The 12437-nt window shown below is 54.3% G+C and overlaps 1 protein-coding gene across 1 annotated transcript; it reads right to left on the bottom strand.

Moving 5' to 3' along the window:
• Positions 1-4241: 4241 nt before the first annotated feature.
• On the bottom strand, positions 4242-10436 carry TBR1 (T-box brain transcription factor 1). The gene is made up of 6 exons (XM_040069711.2): positions 9745-10436; positions 9170-9324; positions 8710-8831; positions 8194-8352; positions 7277-7338; positions 4242-5153 (listed from the first exon to the last, which is right to left on the bottom strand). Exons 1-6 carry the CDS (start codon positions 10434-10436, stop codon positions 4310-4312), a joined length of 2034 nt encoding a protein of 677 aa, XP_039925645.1. The 3' UTR covers positions 4242-4309.
• Positions 10437-12437: the final 2001 nt, after the last annotated feature.

Raw genomic sequence — 12437 nt, 5'->3', positions numbered from 1 at the left:
ATCAGACTTATGAAAATTCAGATTATGCCATTTGGGGAAATAAAAAAAGAAAAATCATTGTTCATCACATCTCCCTTGAGCACTACCTAGGGGAGGGGAGTGATGACCAGACAGTGAAAATTAAGAAGAACGTGTCCCACCTTACGCCTATTCTGCCAATCTGTCACAGTTGTTCTTCTAGCTCCATAGGTTTACATGATTTTTTTTCCCCCTAATTTTTTTTCTTTTTTTTTCTTTTTTTTTTTTTTAATGCTGACAAGTAATACAAGACAGATTCTTGCCTTCTTAGGATCTTGCAATCTAGTTTAGACATAGCACGTCAAGTGGTGATGAAAGAAGGTTAGGGTGGGTTTGAAAAGATGAGGATTCCAACAGTAAACGATGCAGAGACATCAGTTTGGTAATGTACACATGTTTTGCATGATTCATTGGACCAAAATGGCCAAAGGAACTTAAAAAGCTGTCAAAGGCATCTTTACCTCTGACCTACCTAGTCATCCATCTGCTTCCTCATACTGTCAATCAAAACCCTCCCATCCTTATCACTATTCTATTACACACATTTTCCACAACCATTTCTCCTCCAGCTCTTAAAAAATATCTTAGCAAACATTTCAATCAGTCATTAAAAACCTTGTTAAAATATGCAATGTGTCATCAAATATGCATAGCGTACTCGTGCAAAATCTGTAGAGCGTAAATCACTGTATTACATTTGATATAGTATTAATGCGAAACATCATAGAAGGTATTACCAATAGGAACTTCTAATTACTTTCTACAGACTAAAGCTTGATTTTGCACGATATTAAATAAAGGAAGGGCAATTAAATAGATTACTTTACACAATAATTAAATTAAAACCCATTCAGCATGCCTAGAACAATAATACAAACTACACGTAAAATTCACTCAATTAATTGCTGTTCTAACAAATTCATACAAGGGGGTTTGCTTCAACTAAACTGCACACGCTTCAATTTAAACACACCGGGTCAAAACCCGGGCATTCGCTCCTCGGTAAACGCAAACACTTTAATGGGTTGGTAAACATACGTTTAGCAGATATAGAGGTGCACCTCTAAAAATAATATTCTAAAAAATTATAACAGCAATAAAGTGACCTACCGACAGGAAATAGCCTGTTTAACTTCTGCAGCCCTTATCTCTTCCAGTCTCTTGCACAAATAGTTATGGAACTATCCTGTCGAAATAGTTATGGAATAACATCAACCACTCACGCACAGGAAAGAATTTTGTTCAGACCTGTCACACGTTACGCATTTGTTCCAGACCCGCTGGATAACCCCCGCTAAATGAAACCTGGCGGAACCTCTCTGAGGAGCGGTCTGCAAGGGTGACTGCCCGGCGGGCAGCAGAACCGGCACAGGGGGTCGAGGGGAGGCGGGCGGGGCACGCCGCGGCTCCTCGGGCCGCTCCCTTTGCCCTCTGCGGGGCCGGCAGCGGCGCGGGGAAAGGGGGCGGCTTTTGCCGGCCGAGAGCGGCGAAGGAGGGCCGGGAACACGCCGTGGGTTATTTAGGGTGCGGGGAGCCCCGGGACAGCCTCTCACGGCGCCGCTGAGGGGGCAGCCGGGGCCGGCCGGAGGCGGAGAGGTGCGGGCGCTGCGCGGGGGGACGCGTGCGGCGCCCGGCCCCCGCCGCTGGGGAAGAGGCGGCTGGGGAAAGGCGCGCACCGCCCGCGCTTCTCCCAGGGGCGGTCCCGGGGGGCGCTGCCCCCACGGCCCCTCTCCGGGTGGGGTGGAGGGGCAAGGCCTTGAGCCCGACGGCAGCGCGGGGCGGGCGGCGATCCCCGCAGCCGGCGCGGGTCGGCGGCCGCGGGCCCCACGAGGGCGGCGGAGGCGCTTGGGTGCGCAGGGCCCCGCACCTTGGCGGGGGTGGAGGGGACGGAACGCAGCTGGGGCGCTCAGGTGCCTCCCGTCAATTCCGCGGCAGGACGGAATACTCTTGACGGCTCCACGCAGCGCTCACCCCGCCGCGGAATCAAGAGTAAACCCGGCCTGCTGCCCCCCAGCCTCTGCGGACTCGGTCCACGCAGGTACCGGGCCGGCGCCTGTCCTAAAGCCCACAGGTGATTGTCTCTCAAGGGGACAGAGTCCCGGGGAGGTCGCAGAGGGAGAAGCAGTGCTGCAGGACCGGGGGCACCGCTCCGCGCACTGGGCAAGCTGCTTCCCAGAAAAGCCGCCCGCCCCGGGGGCACTGCGGGGCCCCGCCAGGGCAGCCCACGCCCTGGGAAGGCGAGGGGAGGCCGCGGGCTGGCAGCGTTGTGTCCCTCGCCTGTGCTCCGCCAGCGATGGCACCCCCCGCCCCGCGCCAGGCGCCTCTCCCGCCTGCGAAGCGCTGTCAGGGTTTTTGAGCATCAAACACAGGGATAATTATAAACCTCTCAAAACCGACGGGGTTTCATCTCCCTCTTCCACAGACTGCAAACCTCCACGCTTGGCCACGCGGTGTAAGCACTGTCCCCTACGCTCTTCCACCCCACCCCACCCCTAAAAAAAAAAAAAAAAAAAAAAAAAAAAAAAAAAAAAAAAAGGGAAAACGCGGGGCAAGCGGAGCAGCTCCGTCAGGGAGAGCAGCGGCGGGACTCCCGCTCCAGAGCCTCGCGGCGGGCCGAGAGCGGGAGAATCCGCCGGCCTCTTCCCCTTGGTCCCACCCGATCCCGCACTTGCAAGTCGGCGATGTGCTTTTTCCAACACGACGTTAACGTTTTGCCAGGTTTATTTTACTTGTTATACACAGACGATACAAACGGGCAAAAACCGAAACATTTCTCAATGGAGCATGTACTGGTATAAATTATTCAGTTCCACAGACGTAACAGAACAAATATAAAAATCACAACATTCGATTTACAGAAGAGTCAAAAATATACACACGTTTATGACCCTGAATTTCTATTAGGAAATTTCCCCATCGAGTGTAATCTAGACTGAATATTTAGCCTGATGCATATTTCAGTTCGTAATTTTTTTTTTTTCTTCCATATAAAAAATGCGTTAATTTTATAGATTTGCTACTCAAAATTCGAAGACTTATTCTGCTTCGCCGGGGGGGAGTTCTTCAATATTACTTCTCCTTCAATAGTATATTAAGAGGTTTACAAGAATGATCACTCTTATTTTCGATGTGCATTTTATTCCCCAGGAAGTCAGATCTCAGTTAGCTACTTTATGAAAAAGTCAATTCCAAAACTAAATGCAGTAAAATATACAACTCACAACTCATCTTCACTGGACTACACTATGGTTACCAACAATTAAGTCGTCTATATCATTTTTTCTTTTTTTTTTTCTTTTTTTCTTTTTTTTCTTTTTTTTTTTTTTTTTAATTATCCATTACAAAGATTTACAGCAATATAAAGAAAAGAGGGGGGAACTGCAAAGAAATTTGAAAATAGTTTGTTAGCATATTTGGCACCTGCGGGGACCAGTAATGGATTTGGCACTTGGGGGTAGGAGAAGGGAGATTCCACAAAAATAATAATATTGCTGATCTCGAGTTACTCCTTTCAAAGAAAAATAAGAGGCAGTTAATTTTGGTTCCAGAAGCCGTTATGCTCCTTTAATCGACTTTCCTATGAGATGTATTCCTGTTCTTTTGAAGGGAAGGCTGAGCTATTCCTTAGCTGCGTTAGCCCAGGGCACCACGTAATTATTTCATGCGAGGAATTGGAGAGAAAGTGAGAAACCCATTACCCTCTGCTACAGCTATGGACCACTGACATTTCCAGAGGCATATAGGAAGAGTGTTTACCTGGGGAGGGGCACGAGGAAGAGGGAGCAAAGAGCGGGGAATGGGGTAAAGAAATTTAAACAGGATCTAAGTTTTGTGACTTAACAATGAAAACAAAACAAAACAAAAAAAATCCAAACAAATAATAAATAAACCGAACCAAAGAAAAGTAATCTGTTACAATAAAATAAATACTATGTACAGGCATTTCACAGGCTGTTTTCCCCACTATTACTGTTTCCCCTAGAATCCATCCGTGGTGAAAGGAAGGAAGCGCTGTACGGTTTGAGAGTCTAAGCATCCTACTGATCAGTGGGTTTCGGTGCGGCAGTGCCCCCCGCGCCCCCGGGGCGCCGCCGGACCGGGCCGGGCGGGGAGCGGAGCGGAGCGGGGCGGGGAGGCGGCGGCGGCCGCGGCTCAGCCCGCCTCCCTGCCGAGCCGAGCGGGGCCGGGCCGGGCCGGGCCGGGCCGGGGCACGGATGGGGCAGCTAGGGGCGGGGGTCAGTGCGCTAACGCGGAGTTATTGTGCAAAAGGACGGCGGGCCGGCGGCCGCGCCTAGCTGTGCGAGTAGAAGCCGTAATAGCCGATGTCCTTGGCGCAGGTCTTTTCGCAGTCCCGCTGGGTAAGCACCTCGCTCTTGAGGGGCGAGGAGCTCTCGGATACCGGGGTGTCCGAGGGGGAGATCCGCCTCCTTTTGGCCTGCTCGTAAATCCCAGAATCGGAGGAGTCGATGGACTTAATGGACGACGGCGTCTCGATCCAGCTGGAGTCGGACAAATCTTTGGGCTTGGAGTCCTCGGCGCCCGGCAAGGGGGACCGCTCGGGGGCCAGGCTCTCCGCCTCCTCCCCCAGGTAGGGGTTGCCGGCGGCCATGCGCGCCGCCGCCGCGCTGTTGGGCCAGCAGGAGAGCACGGAGCCCGACTTGCTGCAGTACTGCGGGGGGCTGCGGGCCCCCCAGCCCGAGGGGTCGGCGTAGTAGCCCAGCGGCCGCCCGGCGCAGCCGGCCGCCTGCAGCGGCAGCGCCTTGACGCCCGCGGCCGCGTAGGACAGCAGCGTGGCCGCGTTGCCGGCGAAGTCGGTGGCCGTGTCGTAGGCGGAGGCGGCGAAGTCGAGGCGGTTGTTGGCGGGGGCGACGAACCAGCGCTGCGGCGAGGGGGCCCCGGGGTCCTCGGCTTGCTGTGGGGAGAGCAGCCCGTTGGTGTGGGGCACGCTGCGGTCGGCGCCGGGCCCCGGGCCGGCTCCTGCCCCGGGGTGGAAGCGGGACTTGGCGTAGTTACTCACAAACTGGTCCTGGAGGAAGGAGCCGGCCATGGCGTAGCGGGCCCCGGGCACGATCTGCGAGCGGGGCGAGTCGTTGGGGGAAGGCGTCAGCCGGTCCATGTCGCAGCCCGTGTAGATCCTGCCCAAGAGAAGGGGAGAGAGCTGGGTGTCCGCCGCAGCCCGGCGCCCTCCTCGGCGCGGCACCCGGCCGAACGCGGCCCTCGGGGGACGAACGGGACGGCGCCGTCCCAGCGCGCTCCGGCCCGGCCCGGGAGCCTGCGCTCCTCTCCGGGCTCGGCCTCCGGCATCAGCTGAGCCGAGGGCCTTGAACGGGGAAGAGGAGAGACGTGGGGCAAGCGTGGAGAACAAATCTTTCGGAACCGGTTGGCCATTCCTTGGCCGGGCTGAGATTCCTCTCTCCGGTCCGAACCCACAGCCCAAAGGCGTGGAATCCCGCGCGGTGACAAGTTGACCGGTCCCACCACATGCGCAACAGGCAGCCCGGTCACTTGCCGCGAACAGCATGAGTGGCAGACTACGGAATTCTATCGGCTGTTTAACACTTATTATTGGGAGTCACAGACGAACCATCAACATTTTACTGAGTTTAAATTAAGCTAATCTTTAAACACCTACTGTAGGAAATGTAAAGCCAGACACTTCCAGTGTTCCCTGCTTGGCCTATATATAATTCTCCCATGCTGGGCTGCAATTTGCGATTATAAAAACTTTAATGGATGAATAACTACTATCTGTATTTAATTCAGGCTAAAACTGTGCTTTAATTAACCCTCCACGCCTCCTGGAATTTCTTATCCAAAATAAACTTGGCCCTTAAACAAATTCGACGTGCTAGACAACATTGAAGCTTCCCCCTCCCCCCGTCTCCTTTCAAGTGACGCCCTATAAAGTTTTTTTTCCTGTCAAAACTAGAAAAGCACTTTCGGCTGGGGCCAAAGGCCATGCAGCCTTTCTTAAGGCCATACATACTCTCGCAGAGCTCCCTGAGAGCGGGCAGGCTCGGCTGTCGCCCTCAGTGGCACCAGGGACGGCCGCCGCCTGCCCGGTGGCGGACCTGCTCCCCGACACAGCCTCGGCGACCCCTGCCCTTGAGGGAGAGTGGCCGCACCACATGCTGTTCCCTGGGGAGAGCTGGAGCTCGGCCCCGGGCCCCTCTCGCACTACCCGAGCTCTCGGTGCGGTTTCCACCCTTGCCCTGGAAGGCTGCTGCTGCTGGCTGCCGGACCGCGGTCCGGCTCGGAGCAGGCTCTTGAGATACGCACGGGATGAGGCGCCGGAGGCCAAGTGAGGCCGCTCCCCACCACAGTTCAGAGAGGAAAAAGGTTTTCCTCCTCAAAGCCAGGTGCCCGTCCTACAGACAGAGCTAGCAGCGGGACAGGCGGCATCCCTGTCGTCTGCTTCTCCGGGTGTGTGGGCGGCGCAGCGGCCGCCACCTCCCGCTGCCCCGAGCCGGGCAGGGTGTTGCCGGGAGGGTCGTACCCCGGGCCAGGGGAAGCCTGTCCGCAGGGCCTGCAGGCCGGGATATCCTCGTTTTTGTGCCGAGGGCCGCGAAAGGCAGCAGGGACCCGGTGTTGATGCTCCCCGGAGCTGACGCTCCCCGGAGCCGCGGTCGGAGGGGCACCAGCCGCCTGTGGCAAGGGCGTCGAGGCCGGAGGGTCAGACCGCTGGGAACGCCTCCGAGGCGAAGGGGCAGAGGCGGAACGGGGACACACCGTGATTAAAACTTCAGAGGCTTTAGCTCCACTCAGAAAGGAGAAGGGGGGGAAAAAAAATTCAACCCCGGCGAAGCATAAAACAAGACGAAGGCATTTCCCTCCGGAGGCCCGCTCTGTGGACCTCAGAACGATGCAGACCCGGCGGGTTGGCGGGGACTGAGCCCCTGCTGCTCGGGTGCTTCTTTCGGAGCCCTCACGCGCAAGTGAAACGGAAGCTTGGAGAGAGACGCCAAGATACGTGCCAGGAAAAACCAACCACAAAACCGCCGCGAGTGCCAAAGCGAGATGAGGAGTCGGGTGCGGGCAGCGCGGCCCCAGACGCGGATGCGGCCTCAGGGCTGCGCAGGGCCTCGCCGCAGGGACGGCCCCTGTGCCGGAGCTAGTGTGTGCTTCCCTCTCGGAGGGCTCCGGAGAAGCCTGACATTACCCATCTCGGTGTGAAAAGAGCCAGCCCTCATCCTAAATCTCCCCCCTTTGACATGTGTGCGCAGCCGGCAGAAGGGTAGTAAAAATCCGGTTTACTTACGTGTCATAATTGTCTCGGAATCCTTTTGCGAAAGGGTTGTGATCTATTTTCAGCTGTGTGATCTAGGGAAAGAGAGGAGCAGAGCACACGTTGTGAAAGCCTGAAAAATATACCCCACTGCAGCCAACACGTTTTTAAAGGATCAAGCTTTACTCTAGTCAATCATACTGCCTTTAAATCGTGAGAAATAAGCTCTGGTATGCTTATAGAAATCACAGTCTAATTTTAAGATTTACGTTGTTGTAAAACCACGAAAAAATTCAGTATTTAACCCCATATTTTGAGACGTGTTCAGCAATCTTAGTGCATGGGTATGGATATACTGATATCCAGAAATTAGGCAAAACGTACCGCAGAACGGTAACTAGGAGTTTGCATTTGCATCGAGCAAAATAATTAAAGCGAGAATGTGGACTGAACATATGTCATTTGAAAAGGGGGCACCAGTCTGTAGCAAAGCCAGACCACTCCGAAACGCATCCAGGCATTAACGAGCTTTTAATTTGAGGAAGTTGTTCCGTCACCCCCGGCGCAATCAATGAGGATGTTAATTGATCTTTGCAGACTTAAAGCTTAAGCTAACAGCTTAACAGCTAACTAAGCTGTTTCCGACCGGGAGATAAACGCCGCGGGCCAGGGCCCAGCCCCGGGCAGAGGGGCAGGACCGCGCCCGTCCTGGCGGGGAGGGCGATGCCGCTGCGGGCACCCGGAGGGGGCTCCTGAGGCGAAGGCGGCCCGAGCGGCTGCGGCCGCCCTCAGGACGGCCAGGGAGGGCTGGCACCAAGTGGGGGACAGGGAGCCCCATCTCCCGGCGCCGGAGACCCGGGGGAGGGTGGGCAGCAGCCGGGCAAGTCCCCGGTGGGCTGCCTTGCGGGGAGCGGGGGACCGCGAGGGGAATAAACCAGGGAGCTCTTTACATCGGTGTTTTGGTAGGCAGTGACGGCGATGAACTGCGTCTCGGGGAACGTGAATGTCTGAACTCTGCCCGGCTGGTTGGTATCCTCCGTCCCGTCTTCGTTCACCTCCACCACATGCAAGCGAGGTTGGTACTTGTGAAGGGACTGCAAAACCACCATCTGTCAGGCATGGCAAAAGGAGGGAGGGGGACGCGGGAAGAAAAGAAGAAATTAGAGCTAGAAGGACGAGGAGAGCGATGCCCGCTGGCCGCCGCCTCCCCGGGACGCTTGCGGACTTCCCCGGCCGCACCGGACAGCGGTGTCAGCTCGGGCAACGCGCTCAGGGCCGACGAGGCCCGCGGCAAAATAAAATGTGAGGACTTTCTCACCACCCCTCACCCCCCCCCCCCCCCCCTTTTATTTTCACCTAACTACACCATCTAGGAAAAAAAAAAAATACATGTCCTTTCGGAAATAATAAGATTTTAACTGAAGAAATAAAAATCATTCTGGCAGTGTCTGCGTTCTGCCACTGACCTGCCCGTTGTTGTTTGATGCTCCTTTATTGTTTGTAAGTTTTAGTTTCCCAAAGGAGATTTCCTGACGCATCCAGTGGGCTCCCGTGTTGGGGGAGTCGGGATGCATATACACCCGGTTTCCTAAGCAAAACGACAAAAAACACAACCACATCACAGTTCTCGCCTGTACCCCGGTTCTGCCGCTGCATCCGCACACGAGGGCGAATGACCCCGTTAAGTGGCCAACATTTTACTCCCCAAACTCTCTTCATTTTAAACGAAAAGGATTAAAACAGCTTTTTCCGAACACCTTTTACTTTCTCCTCCACCCTCCTTTTTTTTCCCTTTTTTTCTTAAAAAAAAATATCATCGTTGGCCCATTTGCGTTTAAGAAGTCGCCACAGCCAGCCCGCAAAGGCATTAATTAATCATTCTCACCTACATATGTGTCTGGAAAAGTGTTAATTGGAGGAACTTGCCTTGTACATTGGTGTCCGCCTTGCCGCAAGGAACCCATTTGCCTCCCTGAAATCTCCAGTGATTGGGATCCGCCAAAATTACATCCACAAAAATATTGTAGTGAGCCGTAGGGTCGAGACCAGAAATATTAAAGCTTAGGAAAGGGAACATGCGCCTATAAAAAAAAAAAAAAAAAAATAGAAAAAAAATAGAAGAAAAAAAAAGGGAAAAAAAAAAAATAAAGGGAAGAAGGAAAGCAAGCCACGGGCAGCGACGGGCACACGCGGAGCAACCAGCGTTGTGCTTTATCCTCACGGCTCCCGATAGCGACCGGGAAATAAAAATCAAAAGAAGCCCCCTCCCCGGAGCGTCGAGCTTTCCGAGGGGAAAGGATGAGGGCAACGGGCGCGGGAATTTGCGGGAAGGCAGAGAGGGCTGCCCCGGCGGGGATCCTCACCGGAGCTCCCGGCCACCCGGGCAGGAGCCCCGGTGATGGGGGGACTGCTCCGCCGGGGCGACGGAGGCTCCGGGCGGCTCCCCCGGAGAAGTCCGCGGCTCAGCCCCGACACCCGGAAAGGTCCGCGCGGTGGCTTACCTTCCCTGCTTCGTGATGATCATCTCCGTCTGGTGCCGGTGAAATTTCAGCCAGAGTGGCCTGTTGCACAGGTAGACCTGAGCCTTGCCGGGAACCAGCCCCGGCTGGGTGGAGGAGAACTGGTAGAAAGGTGCCCCCTGGTAGGAATGGCCATACTGCTGGGGGTACGGGTAGCCCGCCGTGGGGTAGCCTTGCGGAGAAGAGTTGGACAGGAGGCTGTTATAAGCTCCGTTGGTGATCACAGGATGATGAGCCATGTAGCGGCTGGGACTGGCGATGGAGAAGGCTGGGTGTGCAGGTCCATGCTGGCTGGGATAAGGGAACATGGTACTAGGAGCAGAGGCAGCAGACTGGGGCTGGCTGGACTGAGAGAGCAGATAGCGATCTGCAGCAGATCCATCGAAACTGTGACGAAGCTCAGAGACCCCGTCCAAGACGGGAGAGAGTTTATTTCTCTGGACGTCCCCTGGTGTGTCCTTGGAGTCAGGAAAATTGTCTGTATCTGACTGATTCGTCATCCCCCTGGTAATTTTTTTCAAAGGTGAACTTCTCTCCAGGTTGTCAGTGGTCGAGATAATGGGATGATCATGCAAGGCAAGCTCAGATCCGCCTGCATGTGGGTAACTGCTGCTCACATTGAGAAATTTCTTGGAGAGCATGATAGAGGGAGAAAGACAATGCTCCAGCTGCATAGCTCTAGCACCACAGTAATAACCCTTCAGTCCCTGGATCTGAAAGGGCTTCTTAGTATCAGAAGCTACACATCCTGGGACCCACACTAGGCAGAAAGCACTTCATCTACCAAATGCATCCCAAACGTTTGATTTACTTTTTTTTTTTTTTTTTTTTTTTTTTTTTTTTTTTTTTTTTTTTTTTTTTTTTCCTCCCTTCCCAGGGAGAAGAGATTGGCCAATTGACACTATGCAGCAATCAGGAAAGACTCACTTTTGATCTTGCTGCTTGTGGAGAGGATGAAACGGCTTCTGCCATTGGTTAACAGCTGACAGTAATTTAATTAGATAGACATTAATTAGGATAATCACCTGGCTCCTGGTCGCGACGATCATGGCAAATTGAAGGAGATGATTTTATTGTGAGATAGAAGGAATGGAAAGGGGGAAGGGAAGAGTGTGTTTGCTGTGAGAGCTCATTATTATGTGACCTTTCTAGCTTTTTTTTTTTTTTTTTTTTGGATTACGGCTGGAAGATAAATCCGAACCCTGCGATTCCCCAAATATTGCGCGCGTGTACCCCACCTTTGTGCGTCAGGGAGGAGAGCGGGTCCTGGGCGCTTTGGGGAGCGATTGCGAGGGGAGCGCGGGGCTGGGCGGCCGCTGCCCTCAGCTCACCCCCGCGGTTTGTCCCCAGCGGGGCGCAGTCTCTCTCCCCCGGCCCTACCGCGCGATCCCCGGCGCATCGCCCCCACCCTTCCCACCCGTGCCCCTTTCGCGGGGAAAATACAACCCTCCGTCCCCGCTGACAGCGGCCGCGTATCATCTCTTTTAACTTCTGAAATAATCATAAGCCCCGCAGCCGAAGTGCCCTAATGTATTTGCCGCGATGTTTACGGGTTCTTTAGTAAATAAATATTTTATCTGGGAGCCGTAATGCCGGAGATAATCGGAAAAACAGCGTGGAAGGTGTCCACCTCCCCATCCGTCTCCGGCTTGCCTTCCTCTCGGTGCCTGCTTTCCCTCAGTGACTCGGTCCCGCGGGCAGCTCTCGGGAGGGGCAGATTTTCGGTAGCACCCTTGCCAGGGGCCGCGGCCCGCCGCGTCCGCGGGGTCGATCGGAGCTGAGAAACCCAAACCGTGGCGGTGCTGCGGCAGGAGCCGCCGGCAGCCTCTGCCCGGGGGCGCTCCCGGGAGCCGCGGCCCGGGCTGCGCTGCCGGGCGGGCGGGGGCTGCGGGCACTCCCCGTGAGCGGAGGGACCGGCCCGGCCCGGCCGGGCTCCCGTGCTGCGCCCGGCCGAGCCTCGGGCTACGGAGAGCGGGACCCTCCGAGGCGCGAAGATGCGCCCGAAGAGTTCAGGGGGCACGCTCGCCACCCCGCCTTTGCCAAGCATCACTCTCGGTTTCTCTTCCTAGGGAAGCTTGCCTGAGACTTTATAAGCACGGGGTTTGTTTTTCGGTTTTTTTGTGGGTTTTTTTTGACCAGGCAGAAGCTCTCCTGTTCCATTTTTCTTAGTGTTGTCCCCTTAGTGGTTTGGACTTCAGGTATTTTACAGACCACATCTCTTCCCAGGTGACATCAGCAGCCAGCTTCAAATTTCACTGACAGATAATATAGTCTGAACCAGATAATAAAACTGAACCACCGCATAACTGCCTGAAGCCAGGCCGAAACTTTGTAAACTCACATCCAGAGAAGACAAGAACCAGGATGACCTGTCAGAATGTGTATTTCAATGCTCTCATACCCCGTGGCCATTTATTTTTCTGATGCTTAACCATGAGCTACTTCGGTTATTTGGTATTTCATAGATGCTGACATACGCACACTCTCTACAAGGAAATTATTCTAATAAGATAATTCATGAAGCGAAGAGCAAGCAGTTCACCGTTCTACTCGAGCAGTTCAGCGCATGCAACTTTCCATACACCACCTTCTTTCAGTGTTAAGAAAACAGCTTCATTATTATCAGTTCTAACTAATGTTTCTGACACTTGTTTCACCAGTGCTCACCCTTCCTT

Source organism: Hirundo rustica, chromosome 7, assembly GCF_015227805.2.
Source record: "Hirundo rustica isolate bHirRus1 chromosome 7, bHirRus1.pri.v3, whole genome shotgun sequence".
Classification (NCBI taxonomy): domain Eukaryota; kingdom Metazoa; phylum Chordata; class Aves; order Passeriformes; family Hirundinidae; genus Hirundo; species Hirundo rustica.
The sequence above is the reverse complement of the archived record's forward strand: the minus strand, read 5'-3'. Positions and strand labels throughout refer to the sequence as shown.

Excerpts from the sequence above, each read along its gene's own strand:
- TBR1 (XM_040069711.2), bottom strand. The coding sequence starts at position 10,436 with ATGCAGCTGGAGCATTGTCTTTCTCCCTCTATCATGCTCTCCAAGAAA. Across the intron at positions 9,325-9,744 it reads ATCATCACGAAGCAGGGAAG|GCGCATGTTCCCTTTCCTAA; the intron begins GTAAGCCACCGC and ends TTTTTTTTATAG. Across the intron at positions 8,832-9,169 it reads GGCGGACACCAATGTACAAG|GAAACCGGGTGTATATGCAT; the intron begins GCAAGTTCCTCC and ends CGTTTTGCTTAG.